Below are 21,034 nucleotides of genomic sequence, written 5' to 3' on the forward strand. Positions count from 1 at the left end.
GCAGAGTGGCCAGATGGAAGCCACTCCTTAGTTAAAGGCACATGGCAGCCCGCCTGGAATTTGCCAAAAAGCACCTGAAGGACTCTCAGACCATGAGAAAGAAAATTCTCTGGTCTGATGAGACAAAGATTGAACTCTTTGGTGTGAATGCCAGGAGTCACGTTTGGAGGAAACCAGGCACCGCTCACCACCAGGACAATACCATCCCTACAGTCAAGCATGGTGGTGGCAGCATCATGCTGTGGGGATGTTTTTCAGCGGCAGGAACTGGGAGACTAGTCAGGATAAAGGGAAAGATGACTGCAGCAATGTACAGAGACATCCTGGATGAAAACCTGCTCCAGAGCGCTCTTGACCTCAGACTGGGGCGACTGTTCATCTTTCAGCAGGACAACGACCCTAAGCACACAGCCAAGATATCAAAGGAGTGGCTTCAGGACAACTCTGTGAATGTCCTTGAGTGGCCCAAGCCAGAGCCCAGACGTGAATCCGATTGAACATCTCTGGAGAGATCTTAAAATGGCTGTGCACCGACGCTTCCCATCCAACCTGATGGAGCTTGAGAGGTGCTGCAAAGAGGAATGGGCGAAACTGGCCAAGGATAGGTGTGCCAAGCTTGTGGCATCATATTCAAAAAGACTTGAGGCTGTAATTGCTGCCAAAGGTGCATCGACAAAGTATTGAGCAAAGGCTGTGAATACTTATGTACATGGGATTTCTCAGTTTTTTTTATTTTTAATAAATTTGCAAAAACCTCAAGTAAACTTTTTTCATGTTGTCATTATGGGGTGTTGTGTGTAGAATTCTGAGGAAAAAAATGAATTTAATCCATTTTGGAATAAGGCTGTAACATAACAGGTGGCGCAGTGGGTAGCACTGCTGCCTCGCAGTAAGGAGACTTGGGTTCGCTTCCCGGGTCCTCCCTGCGTGGAGTTTGCATGTTCTCCCTGTGTCTGCGTGGGTTTCCTCCGGGCGCTCCGGTTTCTTCCCACAGTCCAAAGACATGCTGGTTAGGTGGATTGGCGATTCTAAATTGGCCCTAGTGTGTGCTTGGTGTGTGGATGTGTTTGTCTGTGTCCTGCGGTGGGTTGGCACCCTGCCCGGGATTGGTTTGTGCCCTGTGTTGGCTGGGATTGGCTCCAGCAGACCCCTGTGACCCTATGTTCGGATTCAGCGGGTTGGAAAATGAATGGATCGATAGCTGTAACATAGCAAAATGTGGAAAAAGTGATGCACTGTGAATACTTTCCTGATGCACTGTATGTGGAGAGACCTAAAGATGGCAGTTTACAGATATTTCCCATCCAGTCTAATGGAGATTCACAGGATCATCCATCCATTTTCCAACCTGCTGAATCCAAACACAGGGTCACGGGGGTCTGCTGGAGCCAATCCGATTCAGAGGATCAGACAGAAAGAATTTGGATATTTTATTCCAGAACTGAAGCGTAGGAATGCCAGTCACTTGCAATCAATATGAACAGAATTATGGGTTTCAGTAGTGCTAATGGATTCAGAAAGGTTTCTCTGGTAAGCAATTAGCATTTAAAAAAGGACTAATTAAAAAATGCTAAGGGAGTTGACCATTAAGACACTGAAAAAATGCCTGCTAAAAATGAGGCTCAACAGTCATAAGTATAAATTAAAAACCATGTCATGCAGAAATTGTGATTAGAAACACTAGCAATGTATTGGCTATAATTTTAAATCAGTTTTATAGCATCTTGATAAAAAAATATGAATTTGTCTAGGTGTGTCTGAACATTTAACTAGCAATACTACAAAAATTGTGAACAGGTTTGAGCTTCTAGTCCTTAAATTTTACGCTTACAATCAGTGGCCTTTCCATTCCTTGTAAGGTGAATGTTCTTGACTATTTTAAATCATAAATAAATAAAAAATTTATAATAAATAATTTTAAATTATTTTACCAAAATCATTTTTATTGCATCGGTTTAACAAAATTAACAGCATGTCAATTATTATCTTAATATACGTATACATTTTAACACAATGAAGAATGAAATTTGTAATTACAGACTAAATAGAAAAATTGCCGCTTAACAAATTCACGTCTACCAGACAAATAACATCCAAAAAAAAAAAAAAAGATTTACCGTTCGTTCTGGTCGCGCCTTCGTGACGTCGCCCAGCCGTGCGTGGCGGTAGCTCGCTAGTGGCGTCATCATCGCGCACCGTACCGGGAGGATCGCGTTCGACTCTCAAATGCAGAAAGACCTACGATGGGTGTTTGATGGATCGAGTTTAAAGGAACGCGCTTTTGAAAAAGTAAGAGACGGGCTATATGTTATTTGTGTACAGACCTATAACATTTTAAAGGCCCCATTTTCTCTTTGTCTACGCTAAGTGCATCTAGCATGCGGATTGTGTCTGCTTAAGGCCGAGCATAGGGTTTTTTCTTTTGTTAACCGTAATGGAGCCGAAAGCAGGTGCCCACTACACCTTCTGGTGAACTAGAGTCGTAAACAGTAGGAACCAGAAGGCAAGCAGTAAGGTCCCGTGATTGATTTATTTGTCATTGATCATGCAGGAAATAAATGTTAATACAGACATAAAACATTCGCCCAGGTGTCCGACGCATCATAACTTAAAAAGCAATCACTTGATGACAACAATTGATAGGGAAATGAATACACAAGTTTTATAGTCAGACAGCACTTGTGTTGGGCCTAATTTAACCTGACTTTGGGAATAATATGGCTGTGGCTGATGGCTTTTTTTTATCGCACCTTACTGGCAGTGTCTGACACCGATTGCAAAATCAAGTTTTTACCGTAATGCTATAGAGTTTAAAAGATTCACCAGCCGTACAGGTAACTGGTAACCTCATTTACCCTTTAAGTTCATGTCGAATATTGTGCAGAATATGCCCTTAAAAACCTGCAATAATGTTGTGGTCTTTTATGGGAATATCATACTTAATGGATTACAGTGATTTAATTATAAGCGTGTATTCTAACAGGGTCACATTCCCATTGAACGGGCAGGGAGTGCTATAAACAAAATTATTTTTTAAAGTATTACTGTGATTTCATCATTTTCAATAAATGGAACGATGGATGGAAGTTATGTTTGATTTATAACCTTTCTGGAAGCATATATGTTATTAAGATTATTTTTAAGAGTAGATTATCAGATATAAATAGGATTTTGAACTTACCTTCGTCCTGGTTCCTATTTCCTAACGATTCTAAAGATTTTAATCTCTGATAAAGCAAGTTAAGGATAAGTTTCTTGTTATATTGACACTATATATAAAGAATTTGCTAATGCCTTTATCCAGAGAAACTTTCACTCAGAAGACAGCAAAATGTTTTGCATTATGTGTTCATAGTTGGAATACAGGCAAATTAAAATATATTGTTCACACAGTGAGTTGGAGATATGAATTGAACTGACCGCTTGTTTAAAATGGATGTCTCTCAGTATCTATGTTTGCATCTAATTTTACAAAAATTCTTTTCATTGTGAATGTTGCAGTGATGACACGTTCAGCATGAGCAGACTTCTCTAACTGAGTTTACTGCCTCCAGCTATGGGAGAGAAAGAGTGAAAGAAAATGAATATTCCTCAAAGGTGACCAGGGTCTCTTACCAGTTGACTGTACCTAGTTCACTTCCTAAAGGGGACACCCGGCATGCATTCTTATTAGCTGCCCATACCCTCTCAGCTGGAAGCTTCTTAAAAGAATACACAGTGGGTCTACTCGGAGGCTATCCCACACTGTTAAGTTCAACAGAATTCCATGTAAAATGATACGCACAACCATGTGGGGAACCTTATTTCATCCATCCATCCATCCATTTTCCAACCCGCTGAATCCGAACACAGGGTCACGGGGGTCTGCTGGAGCCAATCCCAGCCAACACAGGGCACAAGGCAGGAACCAATCCTGGGCAGGGTGCCAACCCACCGCAGGACACACACAAACACACCCACACACCAAGCATACACTAGGGCCAATTTAGAATCGCCAATCCACCTAACCTGCATGTCTTTGGACTGTGGGAGGAAACCGGAGCGCCCGGAGGAAACCCACGCAGACACGGGGAGAACATGCAAACTCCATGCAGGGAGGACCCGGGAATCGAACCCAGGTCCCCAGATCTCCCAACTGCGAGGCAGCAGCGCTACCCACTGCGCCACCGTGCCGCCCAGCCTTATTTCAGCTACTCCTATTTACAATTTAACTCTTTAGGTCACTACCCAAACCTAATAACCTTAGGAGAGCATGGGGACATTCACTGAAGTGCAAAATCTGAGTTTTAATGTAAGACTTGCCTTTTTCACCATTGCTGTTTGGTGCAGGATTTGAAGTACTATTCTTGCAGGATTAATCTTTTCAACAAGTTCATGACTCTCTCCGTCTTCGTTTGTGATCAAAATTCCAGTAGTGTAGCCTGTGGCAGCAACCTCAATCGCCTACAAAAAAAAAAAACTTTTTTTCTCCAGAGAGAACTATGACCTCTGATTTAATTTTTTGTTTGTATTTGAGAGATTGCTATACAGATTCTGAAAAATGTATATTTTTAAGGAAGAGTTAAGTTATATTTAAGTTATTAAGTTATATTTAAGTTATATTTTTAACTAACAAATCATGAAAGAGAGGACAGTTTTGGTTACAAACATATATAACAAGTCAAAATTATTACTATCTCGCAATGCATGCCTTACCTGTTACTGTTGCTAATATATGTATGTGAATCTGCGATACTTCTGGGTCACAAGTAAAAGCACAAATGGTCAGAAAAGTGTTTAAAACAAAGCCTTTATTGGAGTTATTTGTTATGGATGAATGTATTTAATTTTTGCCTGACTTTTAAATTTTCATACCCGTGATCCCCTCTAGAAGTTAACGGAGCCGTAAAGATACATATCAAGAATGTTGTCTCATGCCTTACATGCTGATCATAAAGTAACCCTGAAGATGTACTCTTTTAAATTTCAGTTAATGATTGTGGTTCCTCACAGCTGCAGTCCTGGTTTCAAATCATAACCAGGACACTGTCACTGTGAATTTCATGTTTTCCCTTTGTCTGTGTTGATATTTCTCCAAAAGACGTGCATTTTAGGTTATTTGGGTTAAACTGTCTTAAGTGACAATGAGTGTGTGCGTAAATTTGCCTTGAGATGGACTGGCGCCTCATCCATGGATTGTTTCCTGGCTTGTGTCCAGTGCTTCCATAATATACTCCGATCTTTATAACCTTGAACTGAACTATGCATGTTTGATAATAAATGGCTAAAATCAGAATGATTCCTGCTAAGAGATTTATTGCTTTTGTGGCATTAGTTGACTTGCATATTTCATGAGTGTTACCGGAATTTCATGTCTGACTAAAATCAGACAGACGTACAGAGAAAGAGTTAGTAATAGAACAGGTATGTTTGATGTCCTTTTTATGCTTCTTGAAAATACTACACATTCAATACATTTAACACGTTCAAAACACTTTGCTTTTAATTTTTGAAATGATGTTCATGGACTATGGCAGTATTTCCTTTAGCTTTGCCTTAAAAATAAAAAGTTAACTTGAGCTTGTTCTGTCAAGAGCTGTGCAGTTGAACCAGGTGTCTTGTTACTTATCATTCTAATGAAAGGGTATTTGTGGAGCCATTGATAACAATACAACATTCCATATGGCTGTAAATTGTTTTCATTAAGGATATTTCTGATATTCTTTTATAAATTCAGAGACTTTTCCTGGAGATGTAGTGTCATTAAGCAATATGAACGAGAATGTTTTCCTTGGTCCAGTGACTAGGTTAGTATTTGAAAAAGAATAAAAAGTAGAATAATGAATTCCAGCATACTTTTTTTTTTAACTAACACATACCATTCCTACCATTTTTTTAACATTGAGGCTTACATAGTCATAAAGTGTTTTTAATAGGGATGCACCGATACCGAAATGGGTATCTGGTATCGGCCTCGATACCACATTTTCTAAAGTACTCGTACTCGTTAAAAGTCCCCCGATACCGGGGACCGATACCACGGTCTGAGAAATGTCTATGTTTGAGCGGCGTGTAAGGGGTTAATCACAGGCGCCGAGTGCCCACCCCCAGGCCCCGGCTGCAGCTCAGAGCGGGGAGAAGGCGAGGCGAGACATGTCAGCCATGTGGAACTATTTCAAAGTGAATGAAGACGACAAAACAAAGGCGGACTGCAAATTGTGCTCAGCGAAATTGTCCAGAGGAGGCTCAAAAGGTAGCGCATTTAACACAAGTAATTTAATCAAGCACCTAAAATCCCAACACGACAACGAGTACAAAGAGTTTACCCACGCTTCTAAACCAACACAACCCACGCTGCAGCAAACTCTTGCAAGACGAGAGAAAATGTCCAGAGACAATCCACGTGCTGTGAAAATAACACAGGCAATTATCGAGTACATTGCATTGAGTGACCAGCCACTCTCGGAGGTAGAAAATGTGGGATTCCTGCGTCTCCTTCATGTTCTGGAGCCCAGATATGATGTCCCAAGCCGCCGCTACATGACTGACACGGAGCTGCCTAAACTACACGACTCCGTGAAAAAACATATCCACAGCCTACTGCAAGCCTCCTCTGCGTTTAGTTTCACCACGGATATTTGGACAAGCAGTGTTAGCCCCGTGTCGCTAATTAGCCTAACCTCCCAGTGGATAGACAAGAGTTTCTTGTTTTTTTTTGTTACCTGTAAATTTAAATCATGTTTTTATTAAGTACTCGGTATCGGCGAGTACTGAAATGCAAGTACTCGTACTCGTACTCGTTTTCCAAAAAAGTGGTATCGGTGCATCCCTAGTTTTTAATAAAAGCCATAACTCTAAGTGAGTAAATATTGTCACACACGTGCGAGTAGGAGTTCGTTGTATGGATCAAGTGAAGGTAATTCTATGCCAGGCCAGGGGTATCGGGTTGCGCTAAACCTTCTTCTGTTGCCTCTGCAGACCAAAAACGGGAAAACCTGCCTGATTCAACCCTGAAGACGTCACTTTCTGGTTCTGGTGCCCAGAAGAGCATCACTTCCATTTCTGTTGCCCGGATACATGTCACTTCCTGTTCCAGCGCTCAGAAACACGTCACTTCCAGGTCCACTACGCCACTGTAAAATGATCAGACTTGACTCACTTCAGAAAAGGTTTGGGGCAGCCACCCATATAACTTCCCTGGCTGCAATGGGTTTTGAAGTGGCCTTGATGGAGTCCTAAACAAGACTGAGGGTTCTTGAAAAAAAAGGCGGCTTTTAAATGCCAAATGGGGAAGTGACGTAGTGGACCTGGAAGTGACGTGTTTCTGGGGCTGGAGTCGGAAGTGATGCACTTCTGGGGCAGAAACCGGAAGTGATGCACTTCTGGGGGCCGAAACTGGAAGAGACGTGTATCTGGGCGCCAGTACTAGAAGTGATGTTCTTCTGGGCGCCAGAACCGGAAGTGGCATCTTCAGGGTTGAATCAGATAGGTTTTCCCGTTTTTGTTCTGCCGAGACAAAAGAAGAAGGTTTAGCTCACCCCCTGGCGTGGAATTACCTTCACTTGGTCCATACAACTACTTCCTACTCGCAGGTACTGGTGAGTACATGGATTCATGTGTTGCAAGGCAGAAGAGCACAGATTCCCCTTTTTGGTCGGCTTTATATTTTTTTTCCTCCCTCCCCCTTCCCTTTACTTATCAAAAAGGAAAATATTGTTTACCTAAGCATTTCATCTTATATTGCACAAATCGGCCATCCATTTCTGTTTTGTGTACGTGTCACATGGGTCCTAAAGAAGGAAAGTTAATCTTTCCTGTGTTTAACAGATGCATTCCTAAAGAGGAAGTTGTCCTAGGTCAGCTTACTACACCCTGTCTTATGACAGATGCCTGTATGAATAACCTTCCATTATAGCAAAACAGCTTTGCCAGCTTTTAACTCTTAGTAGCTTGCAAGCAGTTAGTTTTTCTTTCACAGTAGCTTGCTGCTAAATTTTCTTTGAGAGAAACACTTGATATCTAGATTTCTATTGAAGGAGTGTATTTGCTCAATGGCCACTGAGCAAATATTACTGAAGCTTAAAGCAGTGTTTTCCTAACTTTCCCCATGGCAACAAATCCCCCCTACCCCCAAGGACTTTCAACATTCTTCTGGACTTTACAGTGTAATAGGTGGGGGAATTACCTGAGTAAATGACTAAGAATAAGGAAATGAATATGAAAAGTGGTTGAGTACATTTCTTTTATAGGTTTGCCTTTAAAATGTGTTTGTATAGAGTTTGGGGGTGTCAAGAAACAAGTTCTTCTTATTGCTATTTTACTACACCTATGTTATACTTACACATTTCTTTGTTCATAAGATTTGGTTAGATAATTTCATTATTACTAAGAGAACACAGTATGTGTACCAATCTTGTTGAAGATAAAACAGAAATAATTTTAACAAAAGTATCCTTTTTTGTCACCCATATAATAAAGTATATTGTCAGCCTTCAAAAAAAGCACCTTGCTAAAATGAAAATAAGACATAATACACATGTAAATTAAGAATGCAGTTTCCAGGAGCAAACAGCAGAGGAAGCAGTTGTGCATGCATGAAATCAACAGGAGAAATAATGAAGATAGATATTCAAGCAGAAAGCAGTAAGAAACAATCACACCAAAAGCCAATGTCATTTTACACAACTTAAAGTCGGTGGGGATGTCAAACTTGCTGGCCGCAGTTGCTAATTTCATTGCTTGAGTATGTTAATTTACATAAGCAGAATTAAAACATTTGAAAATTTTTGATGAGAACAGTCCATTCAGCCCAACAATGAACCAAATTTCTCTAAAATAATATTAACATGAGTTATTGTATGTCCATTAAGTCCTACTCTCTACTATACTTCTTAGTAATTTATTATTTATCCGTGGTTCTCTGTGTAAAGAAAAACATTTGTGTGCAATGTATCCATAGCAGGTTTTCAACTGTGTCCCACTGTTCCTTTTGAACTCATTTTAAAGCAAAGGCCCGGATCTACTGTAATTATTCCTTTCATAATTTTAAACTAGGGGGCTTCGCTCGCCAACCCCTCTGCCTGCGCTACGCGCCAGCAACTTCGCTTTTCTGCCGCACGCTTATGTGGATTTCACTTTCACCAAACAACAAAACTTTTAATTGTCGTGGATAGGCCTCTTCATTGGGAAGAAACATTACTTTTCCCTGATGGCAACACAAATTAGACGATCTACAAGTCTCCAACTTAAAGTTTAAAGCTAAACAATATTTACATACTTCTGTCATATCACCTATGTCCATATATTTGTTCTCTTTTCGCTTTTACCTTTTCGTCAATATCGCATTGAATTTTGATTCCGTGTTTAGAATTACATCGTGACAATGCAACATATAACTGCCCTTGAGTGAATATCATTTCTTTCTCTCTACATGAACTGTGTCTGACAATAGCATTCACACTAATGAGAAATGATTGAACCGTGTGCGTGGTTGTAAATATTTTAATATTGGGCAGTACTTTTCCAAATCTCTTTGCATAAGGTCTTGTCTCACGGGGCTTGAAATTTTCTCTCGCGGGGTTTCACTCTTACCAAACAACAAATCTTTTAATTCTTGCGGATATGCCTTTCATTGGGAAGAAACACTACGTCTAATTCGTGTTGCCATCAGGGAAAGGATCTCAGAGTCTCTGGCTTAAAGTTTAAATCCGAACAATATATTCGATCTCTTTTTGCTGTTCTGTTATTTCATCGAGTAATCATTTCCATTTGTTTGCGCTAATGCGATCTTTACTATCATTTTTTTTGAGACTTTTGAATTGTCGTACTTCCATTATCTCTAACCTGCTCTGCATGTGTATTGCGCCAAAGTTTTTTAGTTCTTTACAACATTCTACTTTGTCATCTACTCTTTATCTTTTATTTCCAGCCCCGGGCATGGTTAAATCTCTTGGCACAGTCTCATCTCGCAAGACATGAAAGTGTCTCTCTGAGAAAGTCACGTCTCATCTCTCTTCCTCTCTTCCCAAGATTTTTTTATTATAATAGAAGAACATTTCAGTCAGTCCCCTTTTGCTTAAACTGAAAAGGTTCAGTTCTTCATAACTCATACCCTCCAGTACTGCGATCACCCTAGTTGCTCTTCTCTGGACTTTTCTGGCATTGCTTTTTTGCAGCCCAGAGACTAAAACTCACTCAGTACTACAGGCAAAGCCTCACCAGTGCACTATAAAGCTTAAGCATATCCTTCTTGGACGTACTATACACATCATGCTGTATAACTTATCATTCTGTTAATCTTTAGAATGGCTTCTGTATACTACCGCTGAGAATGTCCGATAACATGACTCCATGGTGACTTTCCAGCACAGTTTCACATTTTCAAGGTACAGAGAGCTCGTCCCTTTTTGTGACAGACAATAATGTGTCTCCTGAAGTAACTGGTGCCTATGCAAAGGGTTCATAGGTGAGCTGAGTTCAGCCACAATCTCAGCTTTTTTTTTTTCTTTTTTCCATTCTATCATGGTACATAAAACATGAGACATCAGACAGGCAACCCTTTTGTTGTTTGTAAAGTATAAAACACCTGTATTCCTTATTCAACATCACTGCATTATGTCTTGTACTTCTGAAAGAGCACTCATTGGTTATTAGCTCTCATGCCCACAGAGCCCAACCCTGAGATTTAAGACAAAATCAGTTTTGTGGATCAAATCGCAGACTAGTTGGACGGAGTCACAGGGTATGTCACATCACATAAATGTAATTTGTGGAAGCATGCGGTAACTGCCTCTGACTTGCTAAGATTATATAAATAATGTCTGTGGTGAAAAGTTGTGTAATGTGACATAGCCTTTCGTGTGCCTGCGTTAATCAAAAGGACACTGAATTCCATGGGTCACTATGGTTAAAAAGCCTCTAGTTTTCTTTACTAATTGTGAAAGGTAGCACTGTAAGAAAGATGAGTATTTTAAAAAAATGTGTATGGGATTGGCTCCAGCAGACCCCCCGTGACCCTATAGTTAGGATATAGCGGGTTGGATAATGGATGGATGGATATTATTTAAAAACATATACCAAGGAATAAAATCATATTTAATAAGGGATCTATAGAGCGTTATGAATAGCCCTAAAAGGTGGATTTAGGATTAGGGCTTCTATTCAAAATATTAAGATTAGGAATAAGTTTATACGATTGAGTGTGTAGGGAGTGGCATGTGTATTTGTAATTGCTGTCAGATAGAAGTAAGCCGAAAAGTGCATCTGATACAGATAGAATCGATACTACATAAATGAGTATTGTACTGTAAGCATCATGAAACAACCTATATATAACCTCTATTATCATTTTACGTTTAGTCTGAGAATTGTTCAGTATATGAATGAAAATGAATATGAATGTGCTGCATGCATGCTTCTCCTGACCATCGGCCCACAGCCGCACATTAAATGGCGTGATTTCTATTATGTATGCCATTAGGGAGTGTAATGAGAGTGTGCTTTTTCTGCAATGAGGAGAAGGGTAAAAGATATGCTTTTGGTGTTCATTAAGCTTTCTTAGTTTACAGCTTTTTTTAATATGAAAGATGTTGGAAGAGATAGTAGTCCTGCACATCCTAAAACACTGAGCAAAAAAACGTAAACATTTTAACAAATACTTTTTTTTTTATATATGTCATAAACATAACCAGGACTGTTTTAGAAGAGTCATTATTAATTTTGGGCAATTAACACAACTGCAGCACAAGTGCAAATATGAACATGATGAGGCTCAACCATTAAATGGCATCTGACACGTCATATAGTGAGTTATTGATGGCAGGGCTTGTTGAAAACTGAGATGATCACCATAGCATACTCAAATAAGTACCAGATTACATTCATGAACAGATTTTCTCTTACCGGTGTGTATTTTACATTATGTGTGCATTTAAAGAAAATAGCATCTCTTCCTTCCCTGTATGCAAACCAGCTAATACTTCTCACAGTAGTGCAAGGTTAAATATTATGATGTTGGTACTATTATAATTGAAATTTTGTGTGATTTTCTTAGATTATGTTATGATGGGAAATGTAAGTGTGTTTACCTGTGGTGGAGACCCTGAAGACTTCCTGAATCTCCTATACAGTATGCGAGTAATACAGGCTTTTTGTGCTTTTAAAATGAAAATAGTAATCAATATATGTTGGACCCTCAATCAATTGTACATTAAATGAATCTGCTGTAATTAATTCAGTAAATCAGATCAAGGTTAATTTATTATATAGCATCTGTCTCTGCAAAATAATGAGTGCTGCCTTGCAATGGACGAACCTCTCAGAACTTGCTGACATGTCCCTCTTACTACCATAGCTTTCAATCCCATTATTGCTTTTTTTATATATATATATATATATATATATATATATATATATATATATAAAGTTCTTTGTTATTCAACAGATTCTTTTCACTTTCACACAATTAGCAGGCAATTAGGAACAAATGTGTGGGTATAGTCTGTTTTAGAAAGTAGACATAATGCTCAAGGTTCATGGAATCAGTTTTTTGAAAGTAAGTTGCAAAGGTAAAAAGCATTTCTGTTTTCCCGTCTTAAATAGAATTCACAATGACAGGGTGCTTTATAAAATCTAGTGTAGCTACACTACCATCTCCACTGTTCATGCAAAAGATCCAGTACTATCTCTATTTAATTAAATATTGCTGTCTTTCAGAGGACTAGCAAGGAGTAACATACAGAACACATTTATTTCAATGAGAGCAAAACATTCATTTTTTATCTGATTAAAAGTTTTGCAGTTACTTACAACACAATGTTGCAGGGTTTTCTCTTTTTTAAAGTGGCTAGGATTTTTCCACATATAAGGAAAGGGAGAGCTCTTTTGTCATCTTTTTAAAATAAAGTTCTAATATGTAAATAAATAAAAAAATGTTTGGTAAATAGTGAACCCTCAAAGTTTATTTTACATTTGTATAAATAAACGTACACCCTCTTAATCAAAATCTGTAAATAAAAATAACTAAATAAATGACAACTGAAAACCAACAAATCAAATGTGGTTAAGTGGATAATTTAAGAAGTTGCAGTTATGTCTCACTTTAAATACAGAGCTTGTATGATTTTGCCTGAACAGAACAGACATATCTGTTAATACATTGTCTTGTTTTCTTTCAGGCCATCAAAGGGTGAAATTGAATGTTTACTGCTATGTACATCACTTTGAAGATGACAGGACATCTTGAAACATGGTCAGATATAGAGGTGTGTAATGTGATTTTGAAGTGTTGTTGCAGTGACAATATTGCGGATGAAATTTATCGTCAACTGGTAGAGGTGTATGGTCTAGCGGTCATATCATGAAAACAGCACTTCTAACATTGCTCATGAGTTGCTGTGGCATTTTGCATGGGAGCTGCTGGACCATCCACCTCACAATCTGGTCTTCTTTGTTTTTGTAGTTTCAGAAAAATCAATTGGGTAGCAAGTGATTTGCAGTTAATTGCAATATACAGTGCATCCGGAAAGAATTCACAGCGCATCACTTTTTCCACATTTTTTTATGCTACAGCCTTATTCCAAAATGGATTAAATTCATTTTTTTCCTCAGAATTCTACACACAACACCCCATAATGACAACGTGACAAAAGTTCACTTGAGGTTTTTGCAAATTTATTAAAAATAAAAAAACGGAGAAATCCCATGTACATAAGTATTCACAGCCTTTGCTCAATACTTTGTCGATGCACCTTTGGCAGCAATTACAGCCTCAAGTCTTTTTGAATATGATGCCACAAGCTTGGCACACCTATCCTTGGCCAGTTTCGCCCATTCCTCTTTGCAGCACCTCTCAAGCTCCATCAGGTTGGATGGGAAGGGTCGGTGCACAGCCATTTTAAGATCTCTCCAGAGATGTTCAATCGGATTCAAGTCTGGGCTCTGGCTGGGCCACTCAAGGACATTCACAGAGTTGTCCTGAAGCTACTCCTTTGATATCTTGGCTGTGTGCTTAGGGTCGTTGTCCTTCTGAAAGATGAACAGTCGCCCCAGTCTGAGGTCAAGAGCGCTCTGGAGCAGGTTTTCATCCAGGATGTCTCTGTACATTTCTGCAGTCATCTTTCCCTTTATCCTGACTAGTCTCCCAGTCCCCCACAGCATGATGCTGCCACCACCATGCTTCACTGTAGGGATGGTATTGGCCTGGTGATGAGCGGTGCCTGGTTTCCTCCAAACGTGACTCCTGGCATTCACACCAAAGAGTTCAATCTTTGTCTCATCAGACCAGAGAATTTTCTTTCTCATGGTCTGAGAGTCCTTCAGGTGCCTTTTGGCAAACTCCAGGCGGGCTGCCATGTGCCTTTTACTAAGGAGTGGGTTCCGTCTGGCCACTCTACCATACAGGCCTGATTGGTGTATTGCTGCAGGAAGGTTCTCCTCTCTCCACAGAGGACCTCTGGAGCTCTGACAGAGTGACCATCGGGTTCTTGGTAACCTCCCTGACTAAGGCCCTTCTCCCCCGATTGCTCAGTTTAGATGACCGGCCAGCTCTAGGAAGAGTCCTGGTGGTTTCAAACTTCTTCCACTTACGGATGATGGAGGCCACTGTGCTCATTGGGACCTTCAAAGCAGCAGAAATTTTTCTGTAACCTTCCCCAGATTTGTGCCTCAAGACAATCCAGTCTTGGAGGTCTACAGACAATTCCTTTGACTTCATGCTTGGTTTGTGCTCTGACATGAACTGTCAACTGTGGGACCTTATATAGACAGGTGTGTGCCTTTCCAAATCATGTCCAGTCAACTGAATTTACCACAGGTGGACTCCAATTAAGCTGCAGAAACATCTCAAGGATGATCAGGGGAAACAGGATGCACCTGAGCTCAATTTTGAGCTTCATGGCAAAGGCTGTGAATACTTATGTACATGTGCTTTCTCAATTTTTTTATTTTTAATAAATTTGCAAAAATCTCAAGTAAACTTTTTTCACGTTGTCATTATGGGGTGTTGTGTGTAGAATTCTGAGGAAAAAATGAATTTAATCCATTTTGGAATAAGGCTGTAACATAACAAAATGTGGAAAAAGTGATGTGCTGTAAATACTTTCCGGATGCACTGTAGATTACAATTTAACATCTTGGCTGTATCAACCTAACACCAATTTGTTCCAGGCAGGAACTGATACCTTAGAGTAATTGTGTAACATGTTTGGATAAGTTTAGAAATTATGTGGAAAAAGTATTAGACTAAGTCTTTTTTTGTTTTAAAATATATAAGCTTTAAAATTAAAGTATAAGTTGTGTTACCTTACTTTTGAGAAAACTTGTCATACCCTACATCTCTAGAAGTTTTTGCAAACTCACTCAAGCTGATGAGATGATATTTTCAAGTTTTAATGTAAATCAACTTCTTCTCCTCTTCTCGGTCACTTTGATCTGATGTGGGCTGTTGCCCCTCTGCTACAATCTTTTTTGACTGCTCCCATTTAGGGGTAGCCACAATGAATCATCTGTGCCCATCTATTCCTGTCTTTTACATCATTTTCTCCTACAGTGACTGCCTTCATGTCCTCCCTCACCACATCCATAAATCTGTTTTCGTTTTTCTCTTTTCCTCTTGCCTTTCTCAACATTCTTTTCCCGATGTACCCCCTATCTGTCCTCTGCATATTTCCAATCCATCTCAATCTAGCCTCCCTCACTTGGTCACCAAACTGTTGTACCTGTGTTTTCTCTGTAATTTACTTTTTCCATATGCTGTCTACTCTCATTACTCCAAGCAAAAATTGTAGGATCTCAGTTAATGCCAATTCGAGCTTTGCCTTCTGTCTTTTCATTAGTGCTACCATCTCCAAACCATGCAACATAGCTGGTCTCACTACCATTTTATAGACCTTCCCTTTCACTCTTGCTGGTACTCTTCTATCACAAATCACTCCTTCCACTCTTCTCCATCCAATCCACCCTGCCTGCCCTCTCTTCTTCACCTGTCTGCCACACTGTCCATTGCTTCGGACTGTTGAAGTATTTAAATTTGTCTACCTTCATCACCTGTTCTCCTTGCAGTCGCAACCTGCCACCACTTTCCCTCTCATTTACGCATACGTACTCTGTCTTAGAGGACCTGCTCAGAGGACGCATCAAATGGACGCTCAGAACGCGTGCCGGCCATGATGCGGGCGCGTACGCATTCTGAGCGTGACATATAAATCAGCCCTTACTCCTACTGACTTTCATTCCCCATCTCTTCAGTGTATCTCCACCTCTCCAGGTTTGTCTCAACCTGCTATCTACTCTTGCTACAGATCACAATGTTATCCACGAACATCATAGTCCACGGAGACTCCTGTCTGACCTCATCTGTCAGCCTGTCTATGACTGCAAACAGAACAGGGCTCAGAACCCATCCTTGATATAATCCCAACTCTCACCTTGAACCAGGCTGTCATTCCTACCACACAGCTCACCGCAGTTGCACTGTCCTCCTACATTTCCTGCACTACCCTCACATACTTTTCTGCTACTCCCGACTTCCTCATACAGTACTATAACTCCTCTCTTTGCACCCAGTCATGTGCTTTCTCTAAGTCCACAAACATCTGTCCTTCTCTCTACGTTTCCATCAACACTCTTAAAGCAAACATTGCATCTGTAGTTCTCTTTCCTGGCATGAAACCATATTGCTGCTCACAGATCGCCACCTCTCCTCTCAGCCTAGCATCCATCACTGTTACCCATATCTTCCTGGCGTGACTGATCTTTGTACCCCTGACAACTGGTATTAATATACTTCTCCACTATTCAGGTTTATTATTGCTTTTCAAGATTTTGTTAAACAGTCTAGTTAGAAACTACTACCATCTCACCTAAACATCTCCATTCCTCCACTGGTATATCATCTGGGGCAACTGCTTTTCCACTTTTCATCCTCCTTATAGCTTCCCTCACTTCACCCTTGCTGATCCCTGGTACTTTGTGCTTTACTATCTTCACTTCATCCAACCTACACTCTCTGACCCGCTTGTCAGCAAATTTCTTTCTGCATTCTTTTTCACCCTGACCCTCTGTCTGGACAATCAGTACAAGTGCTTTTCTCCTTCCTTTATATCCATCTTCTCATATAGCTCGACTTACGCCTTTTCCTTAGCCTTCACCACCTCTATCTTCACCTTGCAGGGTGTCCCTTTGTACACCTGTCTGCTTTCATCATCTCTCTGATTATCCCAATTCTTTTTCGCTAACTTCTTCCTCTTTTTGCATTCCTGTACTTCCACCATGTTTCTTTGTCTTACTTCCTCTGTGCAGATGTCACACCAAGCACCTTCCTATCTCTCTCCCTTACCACTTCACCTATAATGTTCCTATCATCTATCATGTCTTCATCACCACCCAGTGCCTGTCTCACTTCCTCTCTGAATTTCACACAATAGTCTCTTTCAGCTTCCACTACTTGATCCTTTGTTCCATTCCCACTGTCTTCTTCCTTGAAATTCATGCTGCATACCACAAATCAGTATCTGCAGAGTATATTATGCTTAACATTGTAAGAAACTGATGCAAGAGGTTTGCTATTGGTTTTGGGTTAACCATTCACTTCTTTCAGTGCTACATTGAACTCTAATATTTTGTTGTCTTTAACTCCCCAAATACTCACGATATCTTCTTGTAATATTTCAAGATTGTTTGTTAAAGTGCTTGTTGTTAATTTAGTTTCATTTTCATCCCTTGACTTTTTTTCTTTAAGCTTTCAGTACTGGAGACCGCTGCACCAATCAAATAACACAAAAACAGATGCAAGGTCTAAAGCGTTGTTGATCAGCTCCTCAAATGATGAACCAAGGGTTTTTGCCACAATTTGTGATTGGCCGCCACAGAGGGTCATTTGTCTGGCCACTGGATGAACATGGACGAGCACAATCACGAGGGATGACTAAACTATACAATTAAAACATTTTGTCTACCAGCTAATGAGCAACATTATGGATCTGGATAAAAAATTCAGAATCACAGAGAGAATACTTTTTATAAAACTGGGGCCATTATTGCAAAGAACTTTGAACTTGAAACCAAAAATTACCTTGTAAGCTAGTATATTGATTTGCTGTTGTAACAGTAACAATGTTTGTGTTTCTGATTACATTATTTTTTTATTCTGATATCTCACCTGGACATATACTGTGAAAACGTTTTTTGGCTAAACACTCTTTAATATATGGAGAAGTCTTTCCAGGAGGAAGAATAAGTACTCTTCCATTGGACTACAGTCTTCCGATGTTATGCCAGTGAACAACTTTTAAAATCATAATGGATTTTTCCTTTTATAATAATGGCCCTCATTGCTCCTATGCACAAGAGCAAGCAGAATGTGAAAGCTCTTCAGATGGAGGGGCATATATTTGCACTGAATGTGGTGAAGGCTTCACACTGTACCCAGACCTCCAAAACCACATGAACTTGCATGTGCAAGAACAGTTGCCTTTCCAGTACAACAGCTATGTGTTCCCTTCAGTTTTACCAACAACATCCGTGAATGCTGAATATACCCCTGCCAATCAGTATACTCTTCCTGTTCAGTTTACAGTTCAGGAAAATGGAGTTCTTAGCATTGTAGACAGACCACCATTTTATGAATGTGTAATCCCAAATTCTGAATCTGAACAACCAAAGGATAGGGAACAACCATATACAGATATCACGCAGGGTGAGGTTTACACAGTTCCCTGCACTGAGATTCAGGATATAAACAAAGAGGCAGAGGGGATAGCTACTAGAACTGAGGGAGAAGTTAGAGAACCAGTCCACTCACAGTTTTCTTGTGAAAGTTGTGGTAAACTATTCAATACTCAGCAAAGCATCCAAAGACACCAACGATACCACACCTCAGACAAAGGATACAGATGCAGAGTATGTTGCAAAAGTTTCCTGCAACGTGCTGACCTTTGCAAGCATGTACAAGTACATGCCCATGAGAAATCCTATGGTTGTGGGAAGTGTGGGAAAAGATTTAGACAACTAGAAGCACTGAAAGCTCATCAGGGAAATCATCAAATTTCAGCTAGTGGTTCAGAACAGGGGACTGGAGTTGGTGCTAACAAGAGTGGCTGTTTAGGTTCTGGTGAACACTATTATCCTTGTACAGATTGTGGATTAAGATTCTTTTGGTTGTCTGACTTGCAAAACCACCAGTGTACAAATTCTTCTAAGACACCATATTCATGTGCATACTGTGACAAGATTTTCTACAGGTTTAGTGCTTATATGGCACATAGGCAGATACATCTTGGCGAACGGCCTTATGAATGCACACTTTGTGCCAAGAGCTTTAAACAGAACTCAGATCTTAAGAGACATATAAGGAGCCACACAGGCCTAAAGCCTTATAAATGTGTTCTTTGCAGCAAACGGTTTGTTCAACTGACGGATCTTCGTAGGCATCATCGGATTCATTGGCACACTGATGTAGCAAAGTCTTTAGTAGAGCAGAAACAGAACACTTCTCTAGGGTCATTTGGAGGATTGGTAAATGGTGTTAGGAAGGTTGAGAAAACTGGCCGAGTAGTAGTCCCAAGCTCAAAGAAAGGAAACCGCCCATCTTATCCTTGCCAGATTTGTGGGAGATGTTTTACTCATTCCAGTAGCTTAAAGCGCCATGAGCGCTTCCACACAGGAGAGAAACCCCATCAATGTTCAGAATGTGGGAAAGGCTTTGTACAGGGGTCTGATTTGCGAAAGCATATAGAGACCCACTCTCGTCAAAAGAAAAAACACCAAAAGAAATCTGGTACAGGAGAGGAGTGGTTGCCCTGCCCCGACTGTGGGAAAGTTTTTGTTCAACATTCCCGTCTATTAAATCATCAGCGAACTCACAAAGCAAGAGGTAACTACAAATGCACCCACTGTAGGAAAGCCTTCAGCATGCTAAGTGTTTTCCGAAGGCACCAGAGATATCACTTAAAGGAGAGGAGCTTTAAATGTACAGAGTGCCCACAAAGCTTTCGACAGTCTTCAGACCTAAACCGACATCTGCGAACACACACTCCTAGAGACATCCTACAAGCAAACCAGCGGGAAACAAAAAGTTTGCTACATGCTCCCAACTTGATACAGCAGACAGAAGGTGAAAAAGACAATGAAGATGAGCCTCTTCTGTTTGAATGTATGGATTGTGATGAGATGTTTTCATGCCTACAGACCTTTCTTCAGCACCAGATGTTTCACCATCAGAAAGAACTCTCAACGGAAAATCCTTCAAATTCCTGATCAAGACCTGCGTGGAGCCAAGGTGGTTTTTCTAATAGTACTTAAAGCGTATATACAAGTAGTATTTAAAAAGACACCTGAAATTGTTGCAGACATTTGATCCTGGTTTTTAAAATAAAGTACTGTGACTCTCCTAAACTTTGTATAATTATGGTGTTTTTGTTAAGATAGAAAATAAACTGTATTTTGAGTACTTGTAGGTATTTGTAATATTGCTACGCATGATGTAGATGCAATAATTACTTTTATATTGGATTATTGCATTTAAAGTTTATTCCACAGGATTTTTGCAAGACTAATTTTTATAGATTGTTTTTAGTGATCAAAGTCTCTTAGTTGATTTAAACTGTTAAGAGTCCAAATAGACACCTTAGTACTTCTCTTGTGATGATGGTGTTTACACATAAGCTTTTTTGCCGTTTCAGCTTGGTTCTATTTCTATATCAGACATCGGCTATATTTCAGTGGCCGGTGACATCTTTTTATGAGGCCAAAACAGTTCACTTTGTCATAAATAGTTCATTGTTGCTTCATTTTTTAAATTATTTCCTTTTAATCATCACTAATAAAGATTTTCAGATATAGAAAAGATTGAATCATTTCTTCTATTACTGTGATTGTAATTTATATCTTAAATCTCTTTCTGAGTTGAAACTTTTATAGTAAACATTTTACAGTATGCACACACGTCAGGAGTCATTCATGATTAACAGATGGACATGTTATATATAAACGTCTACGCGTAGAAGTGTGTGTGTCTGTCCGGCCCGGAAGTCAGAGGTGGAGTTGGGGTAAGGGCACC

General features: G+C 39.8%; 1 protein-coding gene across 1 annotated transcript; it reads left to right on the forward strand.

Moving 5' to 3' along the window:
• The first annotated feature begins 2,151 nt into the window (after positions 1 to 2,151).
• Positions 2,152 to 20,821, forward strand: LOC114667630 (zinc finger protein 436-like). The gene is made up of 3 exons (XM_028823000.2): positions 2,152 to 2,289; positions 13,155 to 13,241; positions 17,717 to 20,821. Exon 3 carries the CDS (start codon positions 18,277 to 18,279, stop codon positions 20,230 to 20,232), a length of 1,956 nt encoding a protein of 651 aa, XP_028678833.1. The 5' UTR covers positions 2,152 to 2,289; positions 13,155 to 13,241; positions 17,717 to 18,276; the 3' UTR covers positions 20,233 to 20,821.
• Positions 20,822 to 21,034: the final 213 nt, after the last annotated feature.

Source organism: Erpetoichthys calabaricus, chromosome 17 (assembly GCF_900747795.2).
Source record: "Erpetoichthys calabaricus chromosome 17, fErpCal1.3, whole genome shotgun sequence".
Taxonomy (NCBI): Eukaryota; Metazoa; Chordata; class Cladistia; order Polypteriformes; family Polypteridae; genus Erpetoichthys; species Erpetoichthys calabaricus.

Coding starts and splice junctions, on each gene's coding strand:
- LOC114667630 (XM_028823000.2), top strand. CDS start 18,277: ATGGATTTTTCCTTTTATAATAATGGCCCTCATTGCTCCTATGCACAA.